This window comes from Artemia franciscana, chromosome 14, assembly GCF_032884065.1.
Source record: "Artemia franciscana chromosome 14, ASM3288406v1, whole genome shotgun sequence".
In the NCBI taxonomy this organism is placed as follows: Eukaryota; Metazoa; Arthropoda; class Branchiopoda; order Anostraca; family Artemiidae; genus Artemia; species Artemia franciscana.
The window spans coordinates 21,421,360-21,444,780 of NC_088876.1; the positions used below are offsets into that span (position 1 = coordinate 21,421,360).

A 23,421-nucleotide genomic window follows, 5' to 3' on the forward strand; every position below is an offset into this window, starting at 1 on the left:
TAATTATCTTTCGCATTCTTGAGGAATTGCAAATACAACATTCATTTATCTATCAAATTAGTATATTAAAAGAATTTAAGACGTGCAGTTAAGTTAATGTACAAAGTTTGTGCTTTCATTATTTTCACTCCTTTGACTTTAACATTTTGGGAGAACTGATCATTCGAAGTAAATCAGCGGTTGAAAGAGATTCGGGCTATAGTCATTGGCTAATCTTGATGTTAAAGGTTTGGTGTTGCCAGAATTTACCACAATCAATTGTACCATAAACCAGTGTTTCAGTACAGTTCCGCCTTTTCTTCTTTTGTCTTTTGAAGACTACCTCTAAAGCTGGACACAACCAAATTAAAAAATATTCTTGGATTATATTACGAAAATATCATTAAAAGTATTATTTTTATTTCAAGCTCACTTTCCTTGGCTTTTATCATAGCTCATTGTCTAAATTTAGAGGTTGCGGAAAATAGGGTCAAGCTTTATCTGTTTCATCAGGTCTGTTACATCTTCACAGAGACAAGTGAAATTCAGGAAGACTGAAAGTTGTATTTCCTATACTTTATAGCTTGACTAGGTTGCCTTAGGCATTGTAACTAGGGAAATTTCGCAGTGCTTAAGCTACTGTTGTTTACACTTTTTCTTTTTCGTTTATGAGCTTACAGAGCCTAAAAGAAGCCAATTAGCAATTGAGCCTGACCTCAAACTAGAAGCCCACTATATCTCATTTGCCAAGTCATTTACGTATCTCGATAATGTTTGTAACGACGATAACATTAACTTGAAGGTTGAAAACAACACAGCAAAAGCCATCAACAGTAATGGGAAGACCATCCAAGATTCTGAGATGGCCCAGTCACCTGCTTGCCTGTGAATACACCTGCCAGAGTAGTATATGACTTTACCCACTCAAATTATGGTTAGAAATGGCCTTGAGGCATCCCCTTTCTTAGATGAATGTATAGCACTAGTCATTCCCTACAAACAGCCAATATCCATGTTTACTGGGCTCTCACAATGACACAAGACGAGGTCCTCTGGAGACAGAAGATCTCAACACTCGCAACACCGAGCTCATTTTCATGCAGCTAGGGCCTATCATTATTAATCAAACTGATTGCATAAAACTGCCTCCGAATATTTAAAATTCCCTCTGTTCATTATTATTCCTTCTGCTATCCTCAGCTAATGCTACGAAGCAAAATTTAGCAGACAAGGCTCAGGAGCACCAGCGTTCTGGCATCAAAAAAAAATAATATCTAAACCTCAGTACTTTTGACATTTTATACGATGTCAAAAATGTTGCCATAAAACGATTTATTATTATTATTTTCATTCCTTCTCAATTACTTAACGTTGCAATAAAAAAAACAACATATTGATAATTTATAAGTTCTTTATTTTTGTCACGTAGTATATGCAATAGTCATTCGATAAGGAGTTAGAATATAAAGTACCACTAACGTTTCTTCCCACATCACTGCGAGGATGATTGATGAAGGATCGTAAATAAAACATTAAGTTCGGTGCTAATTCTTCTGAGTTATTTACTGATACTACAGCTGTTTTCGTATTGCTTGTAGATTTTGTCGAAAAACTCTCGATCATGCTAAAAGAAAAAAAAATCACTCTGATAAAATAAAGAAGTAACTCAAATTCACATCCCCAATCAAAGTCAAACATAAATTATCAAAGTGGGGAAATAGAATTCTATCCAGCGGCTTGGTATCTCCATTCCTAATAGTTTTCCGAGTTTTCTGTCGGTGAACTTTAGCCAAAATTAGTTTTACAAAAAATCCAGGTTAATTATGCAAAATTTTTTAAAAAACGTTAAGAATATAGTTGACAAGCTCTGGTCAAATTGATTTCACTTACTGCGACCATTCTATCCTCCATGCTTCAATTCTTTTCCCTATTCTAAAGAATAGTAAAGTAATTCAAATCTTGACAAAATATTCTAAATTATATTAATTTATCCTTTAACTTTTTTGTTAGACAAAAAGCGGCTGCTTGTTAGTAATAAGGCGTTTCTGATATACCTCCGAAGTTACAAATACGACAAAGGTAACTCTCAGGTGTGGCTTACGCGCGCTCATCCCCTCTCCACTGTCTCATCCAATTTTCGTTGAATGTGTTTTTCTCTTGTGTAATTTTTTTCATTGTTACTCTAACTTATACTGTTTTTGCTTTTGTGGGCTATAAATAAACAAATTAATACAAAACTCCAGATCATCGCATCAACAAAAGACCAAAACTCTAATCCACATTTGTTTTCTCGTTTGTATGTTTAGCTGATATTTGGGACTAGGAAATACGGATACATACGGACAGGAACATAGACGGATACATCAAAATGACAATAATAACTAGCACTATATACATTAGTCTATACAAGAGAAGCCAGAATTGAAAGTTCGATATTATATATCAGGATATCTTTTCACATTTAAGACTGCTTGTTCTGAAGCCTCAGTTTTGTGTGAGTTTTTATTCAGGTTTAAATGGATTTCTTTATGAAAGTCTTGATTAAAAATTAGAATATTTTTAGAATGTTAGAAATTTTAGAAATTAGAATGAAATCACATGGAAAATAAAGACATCCGTTTGTGCGAAAACATAATCGTATAATCTCGTGTAACATTACCTCAAGTAATACTTGGGATATGATATCACGTGGAAAATAAAGAGGTTCGTTTGTTTGAAACCATAATAGCATAATCTCTGCTGCATTACCTAAAGTAATACGGAGGATATGAAATCAGGTGGAAAATAAAGACATTCGTTTGGGCAAAACATAATCGCATAATCTCTGTAGCATTAACTCAAGTATACGGAGGATATGAAACCACGTGGAAAATAAAGACGTTCGTTTGTGCGAAAACATAATCGCATAACCTCTGCAGTATACCTACCATAAATGTATACCTACCATAATCTCGGCAGCATTACCTCAAGTAAAACAGAGGATAAATATCCAAAAATCTTTTTTTTTTATAATGTACATAAAGTAAAAGCTTTTCCTATGATTCAAGAGAAATACTATTTTTTATGAACAACCAGATGACCTTTAGGGCTTTCATTTAGATAGACCAACTCGAAAAAAGACCTTAAAGTCTAGTAGTCTAACTAAAATAACACTAGTGTAACTAGAGTTTTTTGTATAGGAAGATGTTAATGGCAAGGTTGATAGAAACAGAAATAGATGGCATCCTAGGCCAGGTAAATTTTATGCAGGGAAGTAAAATAGCAACGGTTATAGACTACTGGAAAAATGTACATATAACAGTCTAGGTATAGCCAATACGGTATTTATTCATAAAATGGTCCGTAAGTAAACAAGTCACTCACATGATGGCAAGGCTGCAAACCTCATAATATTACTGTAAGTTGAAGACTGGTAGGATCGGTACAAGGCATTAGAGTATATAGGAGTGCTGTTATTGATTTTAAATGTAGTTTACCATCTAATAGTGTCTAGTTTTGCGGGAACAGTTAAATATGAAACTGACGAGTTTACAATTTTAAAATGGGTGGAGTAAATTTAGAAAAATAGTTTGTGAGGTAGCAGAATGTGCCTTTGGGAGAAAAGTTAGAAAAGCAGGTGTGAATAATAGCAAAAACGCTTTACGTTTGGTAGCAAACAGGAGAGGGTTGTACAAGTTTTTGAGGGATAGATCACATGAAAATCGGAGGGAAGTAGCGAAGGCATTTAAGTATGAACTGAGTAGTTGTGAAATGGAGGCCGTTAAAAATTTCCGAGGATCTGGAAGATGCAGTCGGACGGTAAAATACAAGGATATTATACTGGCATGTCGAGAAATTGAGAGAAGCTAATCAATCTGGACTTAAATCAGTTAAAGATAGGAGCGGGGCCTTTAATTGATTACAAGAAAAGTGTTAAAGAGAGGTGGGCAGAACATTTTGAAATAAGTTAAACTGTCATGAAAAGTGATAAGAGTGAGCGTGGTAATCATAGATGTATTCCGAAGGAAGCAAATTACTTAAGATTAATGAACCATAAGATCCGTTTAGTCCTCCGTCTTATATATTAAGAACAGGCATTAGATTCTGCCAATAGAAAGCTTTAGTGAAGGTCCTAACCTTGTATGGTATACTAGATAAGTACATTAAAATCATCGGGATTCTGCAAATTATTTTGATCTACTTTATCCTAAAGGATATGGCAAAGACTATGGATGAGTAAAGAATCAAATGGAAAAGAAAAACTCTCCTAGACATAAATTGACCAGATAATTTGATCGTTCTGAACGCTAGAAAAACGAAAACATTTTAGGAATTTTGAGGGTTCAGGGTGCAAGAATAAGTTTGAAAATCAATGTTAATAAGAATATGTCGTTAAGACTGGGAATAAAGTGCAGGTGTAAAGATGATGTTTGGTAACGAGGAGATCGATCAAGTGGACAGCTTCACTTAGCTAGGAAGTATTATTAGTAAAGATGGTGGATGCAGTGAAAATATAAAAAGTAGAATATTGAAGGCTCAGTCTGTTTTTTTCACAGTTGAAAAAAATTTCAATGAATTGGAAGATAGGTCTAAGAATCAAGATTAGAATATTGGAAGCTACGGAAATGACATCTGTCAAGTATGGTTCTGAAACGAGGGCTCTTCAGAAGGCAGAGGAAGATTTGTTAAATGCTTTCCAGAGTCTAAGAAAAGTTTTAGGCGCCTGTTTTTACTGATCGTATGTAAACGAACAAGCTGCACGGAAAATGTAGGGCTATAATGAAAGGAAGATTGAGGTGGTGCTTTTACGAATTAAGAATGAAAGATTGCTAAAGAATATGCTTTTTGATCATCCATCTCCGGCTAAATGAAAAACAGGTCGTCCCCTAACGAGGACGTAGTTATTTCTTCTCGTCTCAAGTTTATGGCTCTTAAATATTGTGAAAAACCTCTTTATCAGTTCGTTGTTAATTAACAGTTTTATTATTAGTTGATATTAGGTATATTTGTCAGTTTTTTTGGCTTAGAACGTTGGATTACAACTTAAATTCTGGAAAAAATTCGGACATTCAGTCTAAATTTTCGACCAGCAAGTTTATGGAGCAGATATTTAAAAATAGTTTTTATGAAATTTCTGGTGGAACGGGGAAGGGAATTATTTACATAAATGGAAAGCCTGTGTAATTTTGATCTTCTAAAGGGCTGAGGCCATTCTAGCCCTCATCTTGTAGACACCTAATTCAATAAATGCATGTCAAACCAATCTATTCAAAGAATGGTCTGTTTTGCCAAGATGTATATATATATATATATATATATATATATATATATATATATATATATATATATATATATATATATATATATATATATATATATATATATATATACTAGCTGTTGGGGTGGCGCGCACTTCGCCCCCCCCCCCAAGCCCCCCCGCACGTAAGTCGTTACGCGCCATTGTAGTTGTGTCCCTGTGTCCCACCTGTGAATATAGAAAGATATAATATATATATATATATATATATATATATATATATATATATATATATATATATATATATGTTTTTAACTACGTAAAACTTGCGAATATACAACATTCTTCGATGTCCCATTGTCTGTGCATATAAATAGATTATCAGGTTTACCGACTCTTGAACATGCAACATAAAATTGTCCATGGGAAAAACAATCCGTATTCAGATCTATACCTGATTATTCTAATGATTGCCCTTGAGCTTTGTTGATGGTGATTGCTAATCGAACATTCCCTGTGTCCCCGTCGTCATTTATATATCCCTCTGTGCCCCCGGCATCCCCCTTGTAGTTGTGTCCCTGTGTTTCGGTCGTCGTTTATGTTCCCAGTATCCCGGTCGTCATTTGTGTCCCAGTGTCCCAGTCTGTAATTTCTCTTTGAGCGTCCCACTCGTCATTTATATTCCCTGTGTCCCGGTATCCCGGTCTGTAATTTATCTTTGAGTGTCCCAGTCTGTAATTTCTCTTTGAGTGTCCCGGTCGTCATTTATATTCCCTGTGTCCCGGTTTTTCTTTTTCTCCTTTATTTTTCAGTTTGTTTCCTTTTTTAGTTATTTTTCTTTTTCAGTTTTTAGTTTTTTTTTAGTTTCTTTTTATTTTTTTTTTATTTTTTTGCAGTTTTTACCTTTTTTTTTAGTTTTTTTTCTTTTTTAGTATTTAGTTTTTTACCTTTTTTTAGTTTAGCCTTTTTAGTTTTTTTAGTATTCTCTTTTTAGTTTTTTTTGTAGTTTTTACCTTTTTTTAGTTTTTTTTCTTCTTTTGTATTTTACCTTTTTTAGTTTTTTTCTTCTTTTGTATTAATGCTAAAGCCAAGGTTCGAACCTGGAACCTCTTGGACCTGGAACGTAACGCTTTACCAACTCAGCTACTTCGGCTTGAATAGAAACATCAGTTGACAAACATGACGTCAGTCGACACACAAACATGACGTAAGTAGACAGACACATAGACAAACAACTTATTTTTATATATATAGACTAGCTGTTGGGGTGGCGCTTCGCGCCACCTCAATTTCTCTTTGAGTGTCCCGTTCGTCATTTATATTCCCTGTGTCCCGGTCGTCATTTGTGTCCCGGTGTCCTAGTCTGTAATTTCTCTTTGAGTGTCCCGGTCGTCATTTATATTCCCTGTGTCCCGGTCGTCATTTGTGTCCCGGTGTCCCGCTCTGTATATACATTCGTTTTTGAATTGGTCTTTTTTTTTAGTTTTTAGTTTTTTACCTTCTTTTTAGTTTTTTTAGTTATACCTCATGATTCTAATGATTGCCCTTGAGCTTTGTTGATGGTGATTGCTAATCGAACATTCCCTGTGTCCCCGTCGTCATTTATATATCCCCCTGTGCCCCCAGCGTCCCCGTTGTAGTTGTGTCCCTGTGTCCCGGTCGTCATTTGTGTCCCGGTGTCCCGATCTGTATACATTCGTTTTTGAATTGGTATATGATGAAATAAATTTTTGTGTTTTTCCCCTTTTCTTCTTTTTAGTTTTTTTTTTGTTTTTACCTTTTTTAGTTATTTTAGTTTTTTTCTTTTTTCTTTTTAGTTTTTACCTTTTTAGTCTTTTTTTATTTTTATTTTTTTTAGTTTAGTTTTTCTCCTTTATTTTTCAGTTTTTTTTCCTTTTTTATTTTTTCCTCGGCACACTTTCTTTTCTTACTTTCTCTATCAGCCGCAAGTTTTTTGGCATAGAATCTTTGAGCAGCTTCCTCGGCTGTTGCCATTGTAGGTTCTTCAGTCATTTTACAATTAAACATTTTCCGTCCACGATCTTCTTACAATTAAAAATTTGTCTTTTGAGCAGCTTCCTCGGCTGTTGCCATTGTAGGTTCTTCAGTCATTTTACAATTAAACATTTTCCGTCCACGATCTTCTTACAATTAAAAATTTGTCTTTGAACGATTTTCTTAAATACCTTTAATGACGTCATCGTCATAACAAACATGACGACAACTAACTTCATGACGACATGACATGATGACCTGACGTCAGTATCCGTTCAACCCGATTTGCTTCCTCAATGTTTAGCATTAATTGAGGTTCTCTCTATCCCGAAGTTTTAACTGAGGTGTCTACATAGCCTGGAATTTCAAAGCGGACCAGTGTAAAAAAAAGGAAAGAAAAAAATTAAGATTTTTCACATTAAGGGGCGATAAGATTTTTTTCACATTAAAGGGCGAGACAATCGTGAGACCAATCTGAGGTTTCACTAAACAACACAACCCATTAAAGAAAAAAAAGAACTTTTCATCCTCTTGTATTCGTTCGGCCTTCGGTTTAGAATTGTAAAATATATGTTGGGGATTATTACCTGAAATTTTGAACCCTAAATTTGCAAACCTACGAGCCCTGTAGGTCTGAGTCAATCTAACAAAGTTATTAGTTCGCCCACTTTCAGGTTTCACATATCGATACAACTAATCTTTAAAACAATTTGGTTTTCATTAAAGCATAGCTAGCCATTCTAAATACCCTGTAAGTTAGAAGCCTATCAGAGGCAATAAAGCCTTTTATGTCCATTTTCAGGGATAAGGAATCGAAAGAGCCAAGATTAGTTTCAAATTTGTTTTCTGTATAGGAATTAAAGGGAACATTTTTGTACGTCTTTTAGTCTTTTGGTCTGGAATGATCATAGCATTTAAAGTCAAGTTACTGGGCTGAACAATGGTCTTGCGAGTCCTAACTGATCAAATATAAAATAAATGGGTAAAAATTTTCTTGTGATGCAGGTTTTTCTATGTTTTATTTTTGTGCATAAGGGTCTCTATTGCCCAAAAGCTTATGGATATAAGTTCCAAGCCATTAAGAAAAGTTGTCAGCTGTTTTTCGGGCGAACCAATATATCCCTATGCCCTCCTCAAGTACTCATCGAAAGTTTAGCTCGATGTCTCTAGTAATTCCTAAGATATTACAGCTACGCTGTTTGACAAATTGGATGAATTTGTCAAAGTCATTTTTTTCGCTGATTATCTCCTTAACTCCTTTTTTCGCCCCATCTTCCCCAAACAATTCTTATCAAAATTTTGAGATAGCCATTTTGTTCAAAATAGTCCAAAGGTCAAATAACCATGCGTTACGAGGTTCTTATGAAAAAGAACCTTTGTGGTTTCATAAGATACGAGGTTCTTATGAAAAGGGTGGCTGTATAAACTTAGAAGGCAGATACCACAAAGGGGGCAGATACCACAAAGGATGCATTTTTCTGTCAAAATATACTAATCCTCACTGAGCCTTCAGGTAAATACATAATTAGTTCTGAGGAAGCGGTTGAGGGGGTAGGTAGAAATTGATATGCAACCTCTCTTGATTTCTAGGAAGATATCTGGTCTACCCTGTGACTGTGGAAGTAAACAGTAACATTAAACTCCAAAATTAGCAGAATTTATTTCGTATATGAGGGGACCTGCCCCTTCCTCAACCCCAACTTCCTCCTCATGGTCGTAAAAACTTTGGAGGATGTTCATTCGATCGGAAATTGAGAGTTCAGGTCCTTTTTTACAAGTCAAAAGTGATTGGAGACCAAACAGCCCCTGTTCTAAAACTGTTTTTGATACCTGGTCCTTTTGTTACCCCTTAGGACATCTGAATCGAAACTTTTGAGGTGCATATTTTGTGCTTTTTCTGGGGCAGCTCAATTTTGCATGTGGGGAATTTATCGGGGGGGGGCACGCTTTATTTTACCGTGAATAGACTCAAACTTCCTCTGGGGCTGATTTTGTCAAAACTTTTAGGTGGATCGGAGACACGTATTTTTTCTACCCAAAGATCTCCACAGCTGAGATAATTAAAAGTGCAGCATATGCCATTTGGTCGAAATGATAAAAAAAGAGACATAAAAAAGAGAGAAAAAGTTAAAAAAAGAGACATACGCCACTTTTGAACGTGGGTTGCATAACCAAAAAGAAGACACATGCAGAGCACATGTCTCCTTTTTTACCTTGATCCTTCGAACTTTGATATTTGGCATATGTCTCCTTTTTGGCTTAAGAATCGACCATATTCCAGCGCAATCATCATGATTTAAAGAAAAGACGAAACAGTCTTTGTAATGTGATCTAGAGTGCAATGCATTCCAGAAGTCTTGCACTTGTCAAAAAAGCAATTCAAATAGCAAAGGCAAAAGAAATTAGGAGGTGAGAAGTCTTATTGTTTCATCTTATATGACTTTGATGCATGATCAGAGTAGTAAAAGACCGCTCTAGTGAAGACCTTGCACATCATAATTCTTTTAAGTAAAAAAAAACAAGCAAATAAATAATTTAGCTAACTTTTTTCGTTCAACCTACCTGCAATGAAGGTGTTGTATGTAAAAGTTTTTTTTCAGGACATCTATCGGAAAGCAAAAGCGGTAAACCGGGGAAGCAAAATCAGAAAACTGAGCTTGGGTCTCGGTTATTTTGCTCTGTTGTTTGCTCTGCTCCTCTTTATATTTCCATCTGAATCGGAAATTGCGTTTCAAATAAAGAACGCAGTTAAACTTAGAAGAGACACATTACAGGAATTCCAGCACAGCTTTTTTCTTTCCACATAATGTCTGGACCTGTGTGTGGATCTCCTAATAATATAGTATATCTGTTTAGTGAAAGTAGTGGGGGTCGCAAATTCCTATGGAACAGGGGGGGGGGGCTCAATCCAGACTTTGGTTTGCTCCTTGACCTAATCTTATAAAGTCATTTAGTTTACTCAAATTACACATCTTAACAAAAACACATCAAATACACACAAAAAACACATCTTAATACAAAATTCGAAAATTTTCACCGCATCGCGGCAATGCACAGTCTTCAGATTGATTAGACATTAACAAATATACGTGAGAGGCAAATCCAAAGAAAAATACAGGTCTAAGTGGTAATTCTGAAAGGCAATTTGCACCAGAAATGACTGTTTTAGCTTTTGAAGGACATAAGAAACATGATATTTTTTATTTGAACATCATTGGTGGATATCTCTCTAAGACATTTTATGAGAGATATTTAAAAGTATCTTGTTTTGTTTGTCCTTGTCATTAATGGTTATTGTGGCTCTTAAACTTCCCTAGGCCATTTACTCATTTATTTTGTAAGCAAGCAAACAAAATGAAATTCCTTAGTCCTGAATATTGAAAATCTTTGACTAGCTGCACAATATTTATTTTTAAGTTTTGCCAACTCTAAAATATGTGTTTAAAAGATGCTAAATTCACTCGCCGTCTATTAGAAATTTTCATCGCTCAAACCTATTTTTTTTTTAATTAAATATTGTCGAAAGGTTCTTAATTTTTTGCAGCTCATTTTTGCAGTCAATTCCCAAAGAAAATGGACTAGTGGCACCATAGTCTGCAACTATAAGTATTTGAGACAAAAAAGTTGTTTCATTTCGTCACCGAAATCCCCCCCCCCTCATAAAATCAGTGATCGATGATTGCATCTAATTTGTAAATACCAGAAGAAATACATTTTGAGGTGAAAAATATGCAGAATTTTTAACCACGAGGGAGCACAAATTTTAGAAGATTGCTTCCCCCCAGTATTTTTCTTAATTTACGCCACTGAAAAAAGTGTTAAAGAGCTTTCTTTTCCAGGCCTCCAGATCCTTTGACGAAACATGATTCATCAACTGATATTCAAGAGAGTCAAGGGAGCTGCGTAAATAATTACAGTCAAGCTTATTCAAAACCAAGCAACAAAAGCCAACTGCAAACTCAGCTTTCAGCCCAGAGCTGGGGAATTCATGACAATGTAATGGAACCGTTTGACAACTCCTCCTTTGTCAGTCACTGGCTTGATCATCAAGATATGGCCACGGAAATGAACAACAATGATGATGCAGTAATGCAGAAAAATCTATCCCTAAATTAAAATGAACTGCAATTTTTCCCTGATGGAGATATACTTGAGTTGGATATGGTTCAGAGCTTGTGTTGTGACGAAAATCCTGAGACGCAACGCTCAAACAATGGAGAAGACGAGAAAATTGACGTTTTTAAAGTTGTGTGCAGAGATGGGAATGTCAGTATTTAAAGTTCAAACCCCTCCAAAGATGAAAAACTGAATGGTTTGCCACCTGTGTCTGCCAAAATGAGAAGTCTAAGGGCTTATTCAGACAGACGAAGCTTCTGGTATTAGTTCAGATGAGTATTTGCCAGTTGAATGAGCTGGAACAAGACCCTAGTAAAGTGCAAGAAAAATATTCTATAACGGTTCCTGTGTTCAGAAGTGCAAGAGAGAAAAAGAAAAGGGAAGCAAGAAGAAAAGCAAGCATAGAAAAAGTCAAACTATTTCTTACCTCTAAAATCACCTCATAAATGCAGTACAGAACCATTACATGTAAGGATCTGCCGAAACACATTTATGTGGACACTGGGATTTACGAGTACCAAGCGGATTGAGGGAACCTGCGAGATGATTGTCAATGAGTCTTTGACTTTTCCCGTCAGGTAGAGACGTATACAAGAAAGAGACAGTAAATAAAGAGCTTATAATTATGCATATGAGTCCTTCAGATCATGCCAGCCATATTATCGTTGAAAAAACAATACAAATATGAGATATTTACCAAGAGAACTCACTTTTTAGTTCATGCTCAATGAGTTTAAGAAAGTCCATCCAAATGACAAATGCTCTCGTGCTTCTTCTGCAGCTGTTATGCACAGGGTAAATGTATCTTTGAAAATGCCAAAGAGCGATAACTGCGAACTTTGCAACGCCATAAAAAAACAAAGAGGAAAATGAACAACTAAGTTAATCAGACAATCAATAATAATGAAAAATCTTAAGCAAATGGCGTAGAAAGCACAACAGGAGCTGCACATCACCCTCGTGGGGTGAAAAAGATGCACATCACCCTCGTGGGGTGGAAAAAGTGGTGTACAGTTTTTATATGCAAAAAATACTTTTGCTGCCCATTATGCCAAAAATCAAGGAGTCACACTACACTAGCCGTCTAGTAGTCTGCAATGAGGCTTTTGCTACTTTAAAATCAGGAAGAAGTGTGCCCAAGATCGCATACTACATAGTGTGAAATGAAGCCATCTACAGCAGAACTACTGATGGTGTGGTCTCAGCCATATACAGTCTAATCCATGAGCTACGAGAGGTGAAAGAATTTTTGTGGTTGAGTGACAATTGCTCGGCCCAAAACAAAAATTGGATTCTGTTTAGTGCACTTATTTGCACCATGAATCAGAGTTGGAGACCCAACACCATCAGTTTGAAGTACTTTACCAAGGATCATACACATATGACAGAGGACGCTATCAATCACTGCATCAAAAAGAAGATAATAAATCAGGCTGCTGTCGAGGATTTGAAGGATCTAGTAACCCTGATGCAAAATTGCAGGAGAAATACTCGTGTAAAGGTTCTAGACACAACAGATTTTTTCATTTGGAAAAATAAAAAGTCAACTAAAAAAGGGCTCCGAAAAGGATTCGCTCGTGCTGAATAGAATTGTAGAGGCTACTTTTCAAAAGGGTCAAGCAAGACCTACTCTACAAGTACGATTTCGATGACACTTTACAACTTTTGATTTTCTGAAACAGAAATCGAAGCGCATGAATGATTTCCCAAAAAACGTCAAGCGCCCAAAAGGGATTTCAAAGGAAAAAAAAAGGAATTCTGAGACTATTTTAACACTAATCTGACGAGCAGGAAAAGCAATTTTGGCTGTATTTGCCAGAGAATGAAGGGTCACCAAATAGGCTACTTTATTATTCATCTCTTTTTGTAGATTCGAGTAAAAGTAGCCTAAATAGAGTTTTACGCTAATCACAGTAATTGTTTTTTCTTTGTGGAATACAACGAAGCGTAAACTTGTTTTGTCATTATTTGAACATCATCACTTGGTGCGTCTTGTGCAAGTAAATCCTTCAGTGTTCCAAAGAGATTATGCGATTATTTTGTTCATTATATTTTACTTTTGTATTATTCGAAGTTCTTTCAAGAGGTTGTGCCAATGATTGAGTTCCTTATATTTTACTTTTGTATTATTTGAATTAAAACAATTATACTATATGAAATCCTGGATTACAAAAAGAGAAAGAAGAGACATTGAATAGGTAGAGTCAGTAGATGTCGAGTTTCAAAGTACTTCGATGAAACGATGGTCTTTAGGAAATTGGATACTAAAAAGAGGTTCAGCTACGCCCAGTCCAATAGAATGAACAAAAATAACCACATTCCGGCAGGTTATTGCGATTGATTTTGAAATGATGGAAGGGAAAGGAAAAAGGAAGCTACTGCGAAAAGCACGACTTGATTAAGTCTCTTGCACTTCAACGGAACGGGAATTGAAGGTAAATTACACATGATAATGAATTTGGAGACGAATTTTTGCCCGAATCAAACTTAAAACAAACAAAATTACCGAAGATAAAGAGTAAAATGAAAGTCTTAAAAGTTTGTTCACATACTAAAAGAAATGTTTGTTTTACTGAAAACAGAAGACATTGCACTGTGGTCAGGATATTTGACTTCTTTAATCTTTGAAAAAAAAAAAAAAAAGATCAGGAAAACCAGGACCAAGTGCTTATTCAAAGGGAGGAGTTTTCCAGCCTCTCCCAAATGACTAGAGTTTCATGATTCTCGGTATTTTTTTTTCATATGATGTACTTAATTTCCGTTATTTTGGAATAAGTGTCCCCTCCCCTCCTATAAATCTATGCATACGTATCGAACTAAGGTACTGGTCAGGGAGTCGTTTGTCCGTAAGGACGGTGGTTCGAGTCCTGTTGCAGATTATTTGGTTTGGAACGAGGGTCAGTGTCGGGATTCTGTAAGCCCAACCAGAGTCGACTCACCTCTAAAAGGGTACCTGGAGAAATCTGGGGCAGGTAAACAGAAAGGGTTTGCGAAAGCAAAGATGGCTAGCCTCCAATCCTCCATTGTGCTTCCTGGTTGAAGGGCCATGAAACGGAGATCAGTACCGCCAGTGGGAACTGTAAAGTCCAATGCTGTGTTCTTCACCTTTTCACCTTTTATCTGACCAAGGCAGGAGAGTGAACCCAATTGTGAGAGTTTTTTTTTTAATCAGGATTAAACATTGAATTCGTCTTTTGACACACCAAATTTTCTGAGTAAAAATTATGGTAATAATTTTGAAATTGGAGGAGGGGGGCTACAATTGGGTCATTATCCAAAAACTGGTAAAGTGATCGTAGATGATCCTTCCCTAGTTGAAGTGGCTTTAAGCGTATTCTCCCCGGAAAATTCCCCCGGAAAAATTCCTCCTCTCTCGTGGAAAATTCCCCACATGCAAAAACTAACCAGCCACGGAGAAAGTACAAAATGGGTACCTTAAAATGTCAATCAGATCGCCTAAGGGGTTACAAAGGGATCAAACATAAAACAATTCTATGCCAGGGGCTGGTTGGTTTCCAATCACTTTCCATCTTTAAAAAAGGAACCATAACTATCAATTTCGTTGATCATAAGGATAAAGCACAATAGACCGATCACTCTTTTAATGAACCGCATACTGGACCGACTGAGCATCCTCGAAAGAATCTACGACTACGTGAGGAGGGATGAGAAGGGGGTATCCCTCCTCCTATACGGAATAAGTTTCAATCATTTTGGGGTTTAATGTTACTATTTATTTTCATAATTAAGGCACATAACATAAATACTGCCTCCCGAAAATTTTGAAAAGAGTAAAAATTACTATAAATACTTGAAAAACATAGAAGGTATGACCCATACTTTGTGCTACAATTATCATAGGGTAAAACAAAAATAAACCAAACACTATTCATCTTTGGAATTCAGAATAAATACAGTTTGCTATAATTTACTTTTAGTTTTAGAGATTTAGAAAATAAGCTGTGCAAAGATGTCCTCGTAGGCCAATTTTGGCGTTATAGGCAAATATCAGCAAGTTCAACACGGTTGTAAGTCGGTGCGTCCTAATATACTGAATCAGTACCTTTCATTGTTCTAAAAAGCACCTTCGTTTTAGCCCTCCCCCCTTCTAAAACAGTGCGGTCATTTCTAATGACTGTACAGAAACAATCTAAATTCTGAATTCAAAAGACCGTGAGACATCGAGGTGGGTAAAAATATTGTCGTATCGATTATTATTTGAATAATTTGAAACACCTTTACATTTAAATAGGCTAATAATTTACTGCCTTTCGATGTAGTGTTAATAAATTGTTTTAGTTTTGGACATGGGCCAACCTAACTTGTTGGACCAAATGATAGAAATGACTATCAAACTGGTATACCTCCTTAATGAAGCGAAGAAAAATATAATGAAGCATAATTCCCTATATTCTCTCCAAATATGTGTTCAACTATAAACAATTACAAGGTCCAAGTTTGTCACTGCATCATCCATGAAAACGACTGTTTCAAAAATTTTCCAAAGTTCCCATTGGGGTACTAATCTCAGCATAGGACCGAGAGTCGTAATGGGCTGAAGAACTCAAGGCTGATTTAGTACACCTAGATTTTGGGTCAATGGGTCTTCTGTAGAGGTTAATGTCACATTAGTTGTCTGAGCCTAACCGTTTTAATTCACTGGAGCTTCAGAAATGGGAGGAGCCCGAACAACGGAGGTTCAGAATAGGAGCATCTTGATCAAAATACAAAAAAAGATAAAAATACTGGACATATTTTTCATGTTAAGAGTGTTATTAAAGTTATGTTTTTTAACAAGTGTGGCATTTAGTCCGTATTTTATTGGGATAAGTAAATAAAGTGGAGTCATTTGGGGATCATTATAATTAAAGATTTGATGAAACCGTTTGGATGTCTGGCTAGTGGTACAGGTAGGTAAAATGTAATGTGGATTAGTTTTTCTTTTTCACATTAGTTAATTTAACCGCCCTTTCGTGAACAAATATTTTACTCTAAGGGCGGTCATTAAACTAGAGCTGTCATTTAATTTGGTATATTGAATATATATATATATATTTTCTGAGGGATCAAAAAATTTTAAACTTAAAATCCTGGAATTAAATATTAGTGCTACAGTATCACAGAAGTAATATTTCAAATTACCTTGATGAGATGGAGGAGACAATCACTAAGTTGCTGCTTTGTTAACTTTTGTGCCTCAGATTGTCCAAATTCCGTTTTTTCTGGTTGGACAGGATCAACGGGGACAGATCGTATTCCAAATCCGACACGCGCAGCTGGCGAAAGCAACGCGCTGTCTTTGGTGTTACTTGTCTAAAAGAAAAGTTTCGTTTCATGCAATACAAGAGCTGAAAACCTCTTTAGACGAAGTAATCTAAGCCATCAATAGCCTATATAAGCGCATACAACCACTACAGGCTCTGAAACAGACTTCATGTGCTTTCCTACGACCGTTATATCTTTTTTATGTCTGGAATCTGAACCACCAGAGCAGTTCTTTTAGCTGAGACTGAAAGATGCCTTAAGATAATGATTTGTAACTAAACTAGTGAAAGCAGTTGAAAATGGACTGCAACCAAATTTTTCCAGCAGTAATAAGTGTCTGTGCAGTATTTTTGTCTCTTCGAGTTTCCCAGAGTCTAACTTTAATCCGTGTTTCGTGAATTTATCTATCCGTTACGTTTGTTGGCCGACCATCAAGGGCCAAACGAAAAACACATTGTGTCCGAATGCAGGGGAAGTTTGAAATTTCTTTCTTTTTAGATATAGACAGATAGGTGGGTTAAGGTGGGTTAAAAGGGAAAATCGTCAATTGGAGTTAATGAGAGGTGTAAACTTTACTAAACATCAATCATTAGGAAAATAAATTTATAAAATTATAAAAATTTTAATTGTACTTTGAATAAACTTTTACGGAAAGCTACAGGGGGATATTATTTTATCCATTTTAAGAGCCACCAGAATAATCCGGACCAAATGTGGGCGATCACCACATCAGTTGTCGTAAAGGATTCATTTGTGCTTCTTCCTTTTAATTACTTTAGTAAATCTAGGGTAAGGGTGAAATAAATGGGAATTTCTCTTCAATAGGGGGTCAAAGTAGTTAGTGTACCTAGTAATAATAATAATTTATTTATCACCCACTTCACAAAAAAAGAGGTTAAGTGGAGTAAAATACAAAAGAAAAACAGCAAAAGTAATACAAAAGAAACAAATTTAATCACATACAGAAAAAAGACGGATAAGGCGAAGAAAACATCCTAGCCTATAAAGCGCTTCAATAGCTAGCTTCGCAGATAATTTTTCGAAAGCACCAGTAATATCTGTCGCACAATACTTTTTAACCAGTTTTGTATTCCGGTAAGAACGAGGTAGGTATAAAAGAAATTTGCAGTACCGGTAATAATTTATGCGAATACGTTTTAGATCACCAGTCAACAGAAGTGGCCTAATACCAGAACAGAAGAGCACAGAATGATCACAAAAATTTGAGTAAAGCCGAGTTAGCGCTCTTCTCCTATAGTGTCCACGATTTGCTACAATCTTATAGTAACCGAGCCTCAGCTTATCACTAATATCTTTGACAGCGCGAGACCGGAGAGCATTCATAGAATCGCAAACTGTTATACCAACCCAACGAAACGATTTAACACGAGGAATACTAAAACCATCGCAGAATAGTGATTCTGAACAATTATTACCGTTGAAAACAAGAAACTCGCACTTGTCAATATTTAGGTACAGGCCGATATCACGGAAAGCAGAAGTAACTGACTTCACTGAACGGGCAAGACCAGACTCAGTTTGACTAATTAGAAGAAGGTCATCCGCATAAGACAGATATGAGATAGCAGATGGTCCTAGTAGGCATGTAGTCGATATTTTTGATAATACATTTTCAATACAAGCATTAAAAATATACGGCGAAAGAACTCCCCCTTGTCTTACACCGCAACGAACAGGGATATGACCAAAATAAGAATTATCTAATGACTTAAGGCGAAGGTAAGAATGCGAGTACCAAAAACGAAGCAAGTGAATTACCGACGGATTTACTCCTCTCTGGCATAATGCTGTCCATGCTTGAGTATGACAAATACTGTCAAATGCTTTAGGCAAGTCTAGGGTTGCGAAATGAAGTACGCGACGAGTGCGATGGACATCTTTTAATAAAGAAGTCAAAGCACGGTGAGCATGCTGACAGCCTAGCCCAGATCTAAAACCAAATTGATTTTCACCATTTAGAGCAAGCTTAGTGATATAAGGTAGTAGGAGGTGTTCAAAAAGCTTGCTAAAAGTACAAGCTATCGTTATGGGCCTATAAGAACTAAAAGAAAACGGATCTTTTCCTTTCTTTAGAAGTGACGTAACGCTACCACATAAGAACGAGTCGGGCACACACGAACTACTCAAACACATTTGAAAAAACAGTTGGAGATGAGATATCAGTTCAAAAGAATTCGGAACAAGGTTCAAAACACTAATCCCATCAACATCCAAAGATTTTGATTTTAAACCCTTAATACCTTCAACAATAGCCCACTTTTCAACTGGAATCACATGTCTCTGACATAAATGTGACGGCAAATTTTTTTCAAGCAAACATGAGAAACGACTATGCACTGCATAATTAACATTCGAAAATATTTTTGAATAATGTTCAATCCAAGATGGACGAGATATAATATCACTAGAACTTGCATCCGGAAACTTGGCAGAATTTATCACTTTTCGCCACTCATTATTACTTTTCGGAAAAGTTTCACCGGAGTAACGAACGGCACGAAGATGGCGTTTATATTCGAGTTTCGTCTTTTGTTTTAGATCAAACACAGTACCCCGAGAAGGTCGACCACAGGCAGACCAGATTCTTAACCAGAATTTGGCCTTATTCTTGACTTTTTTCAGCAAAGGATCACACTTCCAAATTGGTTTTTGGGTATTCCGCCTGACACGGATCAGCGGGATGGCCACATCTTCAGCTTGCTTTATACATAAGATAATGTCACGATAATAGCGATTCAAATCAGCACGAGCATTGTCAATAATAGGGTACGCATTTGTGCAAAGAAGATGGAAAGGGACACGTACGGTGGACAGTAGAGCTCCAAGTGTAGCAAGGTAAAGAGGCATGTTCGCACTAGACCAATCACGTTTTTCAAACCACTTATGCGACATTGAGGGTTGGTTCGATTATATGTCAGAAGTAACCATAATATCAAAATACAGAGGTAAATGATCATAATCTCTCTCATCTTGATCAACATGTACTGCTGAAGTTTGTAATGAATGATGGCAGATACAGTGGTCTAAATTTGAGACAGAACCACTACAGTGGATATATGTAAAACTGAGGTAAAATGTAAAAATGAATTGATTCCTTAGTTTTTGTTCCCCAGTTTTTAAGCCAGGTAAACGACTAGTTATCTTCTTAGATCAAGAGATGGAAAAACATCTCAATAAAACTGTTAAACCTTAACAAAAGGCGGAACTTAACCGAATATCTAATTTATCTAATCCAAGACAGAACAATTCCCTTTTTCATTATAAGGAGATGGCGTAGGACGAGCCCCGTCAATTTTATTTTTACAAAATTTTAATAAATTAAACCAATTTTCTTTCAAGTCAGGGGAGGGGGGGAAAGACTACATCGCAGAATCACCTTGTTTCGTCTCAGACGAATGACGGAAAGAGAATGAACTGAAGATATCATACCTTTTTCTTACACGAGAAAACTTCTAGATGTATTAAAAACCGAACGGAAAATAGATTGAACAGCTACCAATCGAGTGTTGTAAGTTTAAGAGACTGGGTTACAGATCTCAGTTTGACAAAGAAAAAACCGTCAAATAGCAGTGTATGAAATAATCCAGCCAATACATACTCCTGCGATAGCCTTGCAGTTTTATCTGACAAGGAGCTATAATCAATATATCACTCTCTAACCGCAGAAATGCAAAATATCCAAGAGTCGAGAAAAAGGCCACAACAGTTTTAGTAGCTTTCACAGTAGGCCGTATCGACAGAGCATATATTGGGTATTTTACTTTCTGAACTGGGAATTGCGTGGTCAAAAAATAGAACCCATGCTCGAAAAAAAAAGATATCTTTGCCTTATGGCTACAAAAAACAGAAAGAATTTTAGAGACCAGACTTTTAATATCGTAATCCACCCGCATGCCAAATCATTGTTTCAGCTATTTGAGATATCATTCCTTGAAAAGTAAGGCATCCAAAGAACGCACCTATTATGTATTGAATGTTTAATAAAGGATTTTAAGTAGATACTAAAACAATTCGAATAACAACTTTCAAAACTAACCATTGCTTGCGGGGTCAAAAGGTCGCATAGATCCGTTACTTCTCTCTCTAATGGGGAATGTGGGGGAGTCCTTGTCACATTAGGTCTAAATTCTCCAGGGGAAAATAATGGCGTCCCTTGAAAATCAACCAATGGTGGCTGACCACATTTTTCAAGAGGCTAAAAAAGAACAGATTAAAATAAGATGGAGAAAGAAAAAATCAGCATTTAAAATCAAAGGTGTCACTAAGAATGACATAAAGGGTATTATTGAAGAAAGGAAGATCACGTAGGAGGCATAAAAGGTACCAGATTTCGATAGCATCAATAATCTATAGTTACATCCTGAATAGTTGCTAACCGACTTTAAATAAATCTTAGTTTACAATTAACAAACAAAACAAGGGATGTTCCCAAATTCAAAACGACCAATAAACATAATTAGCAAACATGTTAATACAACTTAATTTTCGAATATTCAAAGGCTATTATATTCAATTTGGGATATTCAAGGCTATTAATAAATACGTAAGTAACCCTTAGTGCCAAACAAAAAAAGATAAAATATTAATATCCTGACAAGAGTTTTCATGAAGATTAAAATACTGTCCGTGAATCCTATCAATGATTTTTTCGTTATGTAAAATAGTAGCATCTTTAAACTATTAAATATGTTTTGGAGGTTAAACAGAAATTAACTTAAAATTGAAAGCAATGATTCTGTCATTTACAAGAGTCTTTCACCAAAACGCCTTAAATGTCACCGTCAATGGCATGAGTAAGTTTTGGCAGTTTCTTCTGATTTCTCTTCTGTTTAAAGGCGCTACCCCCCAAAGCCATTTCTTTAATTCAGGAAAAAATAGAAGTGTCTCGGCATGGAGCCGGAATTTATACGGCGGGTGTTCGAAACTGTCTAACTCAAACTGATGAATAAACCGTAAGGTAAAAACGAAAACTTTGAGGATGGGCATTGTCATTCAGCAGAACAAAACCAAAAGCCAGCATGCCTTTTCTTCTGCTTTCAATAGTTCCTCACAGGAGTTGTTTCTACCTGAATTGAAGAAATCCTTTGGGGGACAACATTTCAAGACTGACAAGGAGCTCAAAGAAACCATCACGCTCATTTCAAATCATTGGCGGTGACATTTTCTAAGGAGGGTATTATAAAGCTTATCCTTAGATATGACAAATACCTCGAACGACATGGTAGATTTTTGGTCACAACATGTTTATTTTTATTCTCCTCCTTCTTTCATTTATTTCATTCTTTCCTTTACGTTTGTTCCGCATTAGAATGAGAAAAGCAGTCATTTCATAGATCACCACGTCTACCATTTTTAGTATTAGTTTTCTTAAATCTTCCTTTGTCCTACACCCAAGGGCGTATCTGTAGTGGCGTTATTCGGGGGGGAGGGGGGCTGGCTGGGGACATACCCCCCCTCTAATTTTAGGAGGGGCCCAAATCAGTAGTGACAATTTATATTCATTTGATTAGAAGTGTGAAAAAATTGCATAAATAAGTGTTTTCAATTATAAAAAATCCGTTTTTAATAGAGCTGTACTTCACAAAAAATCTAATATGAGCCTGATTGCCAAACATATTTATTTATTATTCCTATTTCATATTTCAAGAAGTATTTTTAGTGCGTCGTTGTTAAAGCCACAGTGCCCGACTTTCATTACAATAAAACAAGGCGACAAAATTATAGATGTCAGTTACCTGATTCTGGAGCAGTGATCTTCTCTATATATACGTGTTATGTGCTCTTTATTTCTTTGAGTGTGGCCGTGAATCCGTTATTAATCTTTCGTGAGTCGTGTGCGACTCAGGTCTTCTCTGTTTCTGGACTTTTGTATAACGACGGACTTTTTGTATTCCTAGTAGCCATAGACGTATTATTTTTTATAGACACTTGACCGCATGAGATTTTGCAGGTTCCTTGCGCTTTTTCTTCGTCAGTTTTTCTTCGTTAATACAGTTAACATATTAAATTAAAAATTTGATTTTATTCAAAATGGCCATTTCATGAATTCTGAGACAATCGAAGTGAGAACTTCACACTAGTTATTGTTTTTATGATTTACGGAAATATAAGAAAAATACATTATATAAAAGGACAATTTAAAGAATCGATAAAAGTCCTGAAGGACTGTATCTAATCTTACTCACTAAGACTATAACCAAATGAGAATAAGAAAAAAGGACAAGATTTGTTAACAGGAGAGTTAAGAAGAAACTTCTAAAAATCAAAGACCAAATGTTTTGACTTCACAACCGAAATACCTTATCAACGGGAGGGGGGACTTGGCTTGAATCAACTTATAAAAAAGGCGAGGAAAACAAATACCAACTGAGATCTGTACAAGAAGAGCCTGAGTATTGAAAGAAAATCTCAGACCTATCTATTTGTGTCAATTCAAGAGAATTCCAAGCTAGTGTCATGAGCGGCCACTTCTCAGGTATGCAGGCCGGAATTGAAGCAGTTGCACCACATGCAATTTACATTCACTGCCATTCTCGCAGGCTCAACCTTGTGTTGTGTGATTGTATTTAGAACTTGAGATGAATGGCATCTTTCTGCTCTATTCTTCAAGAGCAGTGTTGTTTTATCGCGAATACCAATACACGTTACCAACTGTTTGTTAATGCTCAGAAAGCCGGTGGCATAACTGTTTCAGCTGGAGAAATCATCTATTACAAGATGGGCATACTGATATAGATCGGTGAACAAAGTACTGAATAGATACAACTGTATTCTGCCCGTTTAATCAATAACCAAAACATCTAGTGACG

General features: G+C 36.1%; 1 protein-coding gene across 7 annotated transcripts in view; it reads right to left on the bottom strand.

The window, feature by feature from the left end:
* Positions 1-1,376: 1,376 nt before the first annotated feature.
* LOC136035448 (uncharacterized) overlaps positions 1,377-23,421 on the bottom strand; it is a 61,837-nt gene continuing 39,792 nt past the window's right edge. For 4 of the 7 annotated variants that reach the window (XM_065717254.1, XM_065717255.1, XM_065717257.1 and 1 more), the window contains exons 8-11: positions 20,649-20,807; positions 16,469-16,639; positions 11,754-11,862; positions 1,377-1,603 (exon numbers count right to left, since the gene is read on the bottom strand). In XM_065717254.1, the coding sequence (XP_065573326.1) occupies positions 11,767-11,862; positions 16,469-16,639; positions 20,649-20,807 (426 nt within the window). In that variant the 3' untranslated portion in view covers positions 1,377-1,603; positions 11,754-11,766. The remainder of the gene's footprint in view (positions 1,604-11,753; positions 11,863-16,468; positions 16,640-20,648; positions 20,808-23,421) is intronic. The other 3 variants (XM_065717259.1, XM_065717260.1, XM_065717261.1) reach the window with 1 other exon arrangement.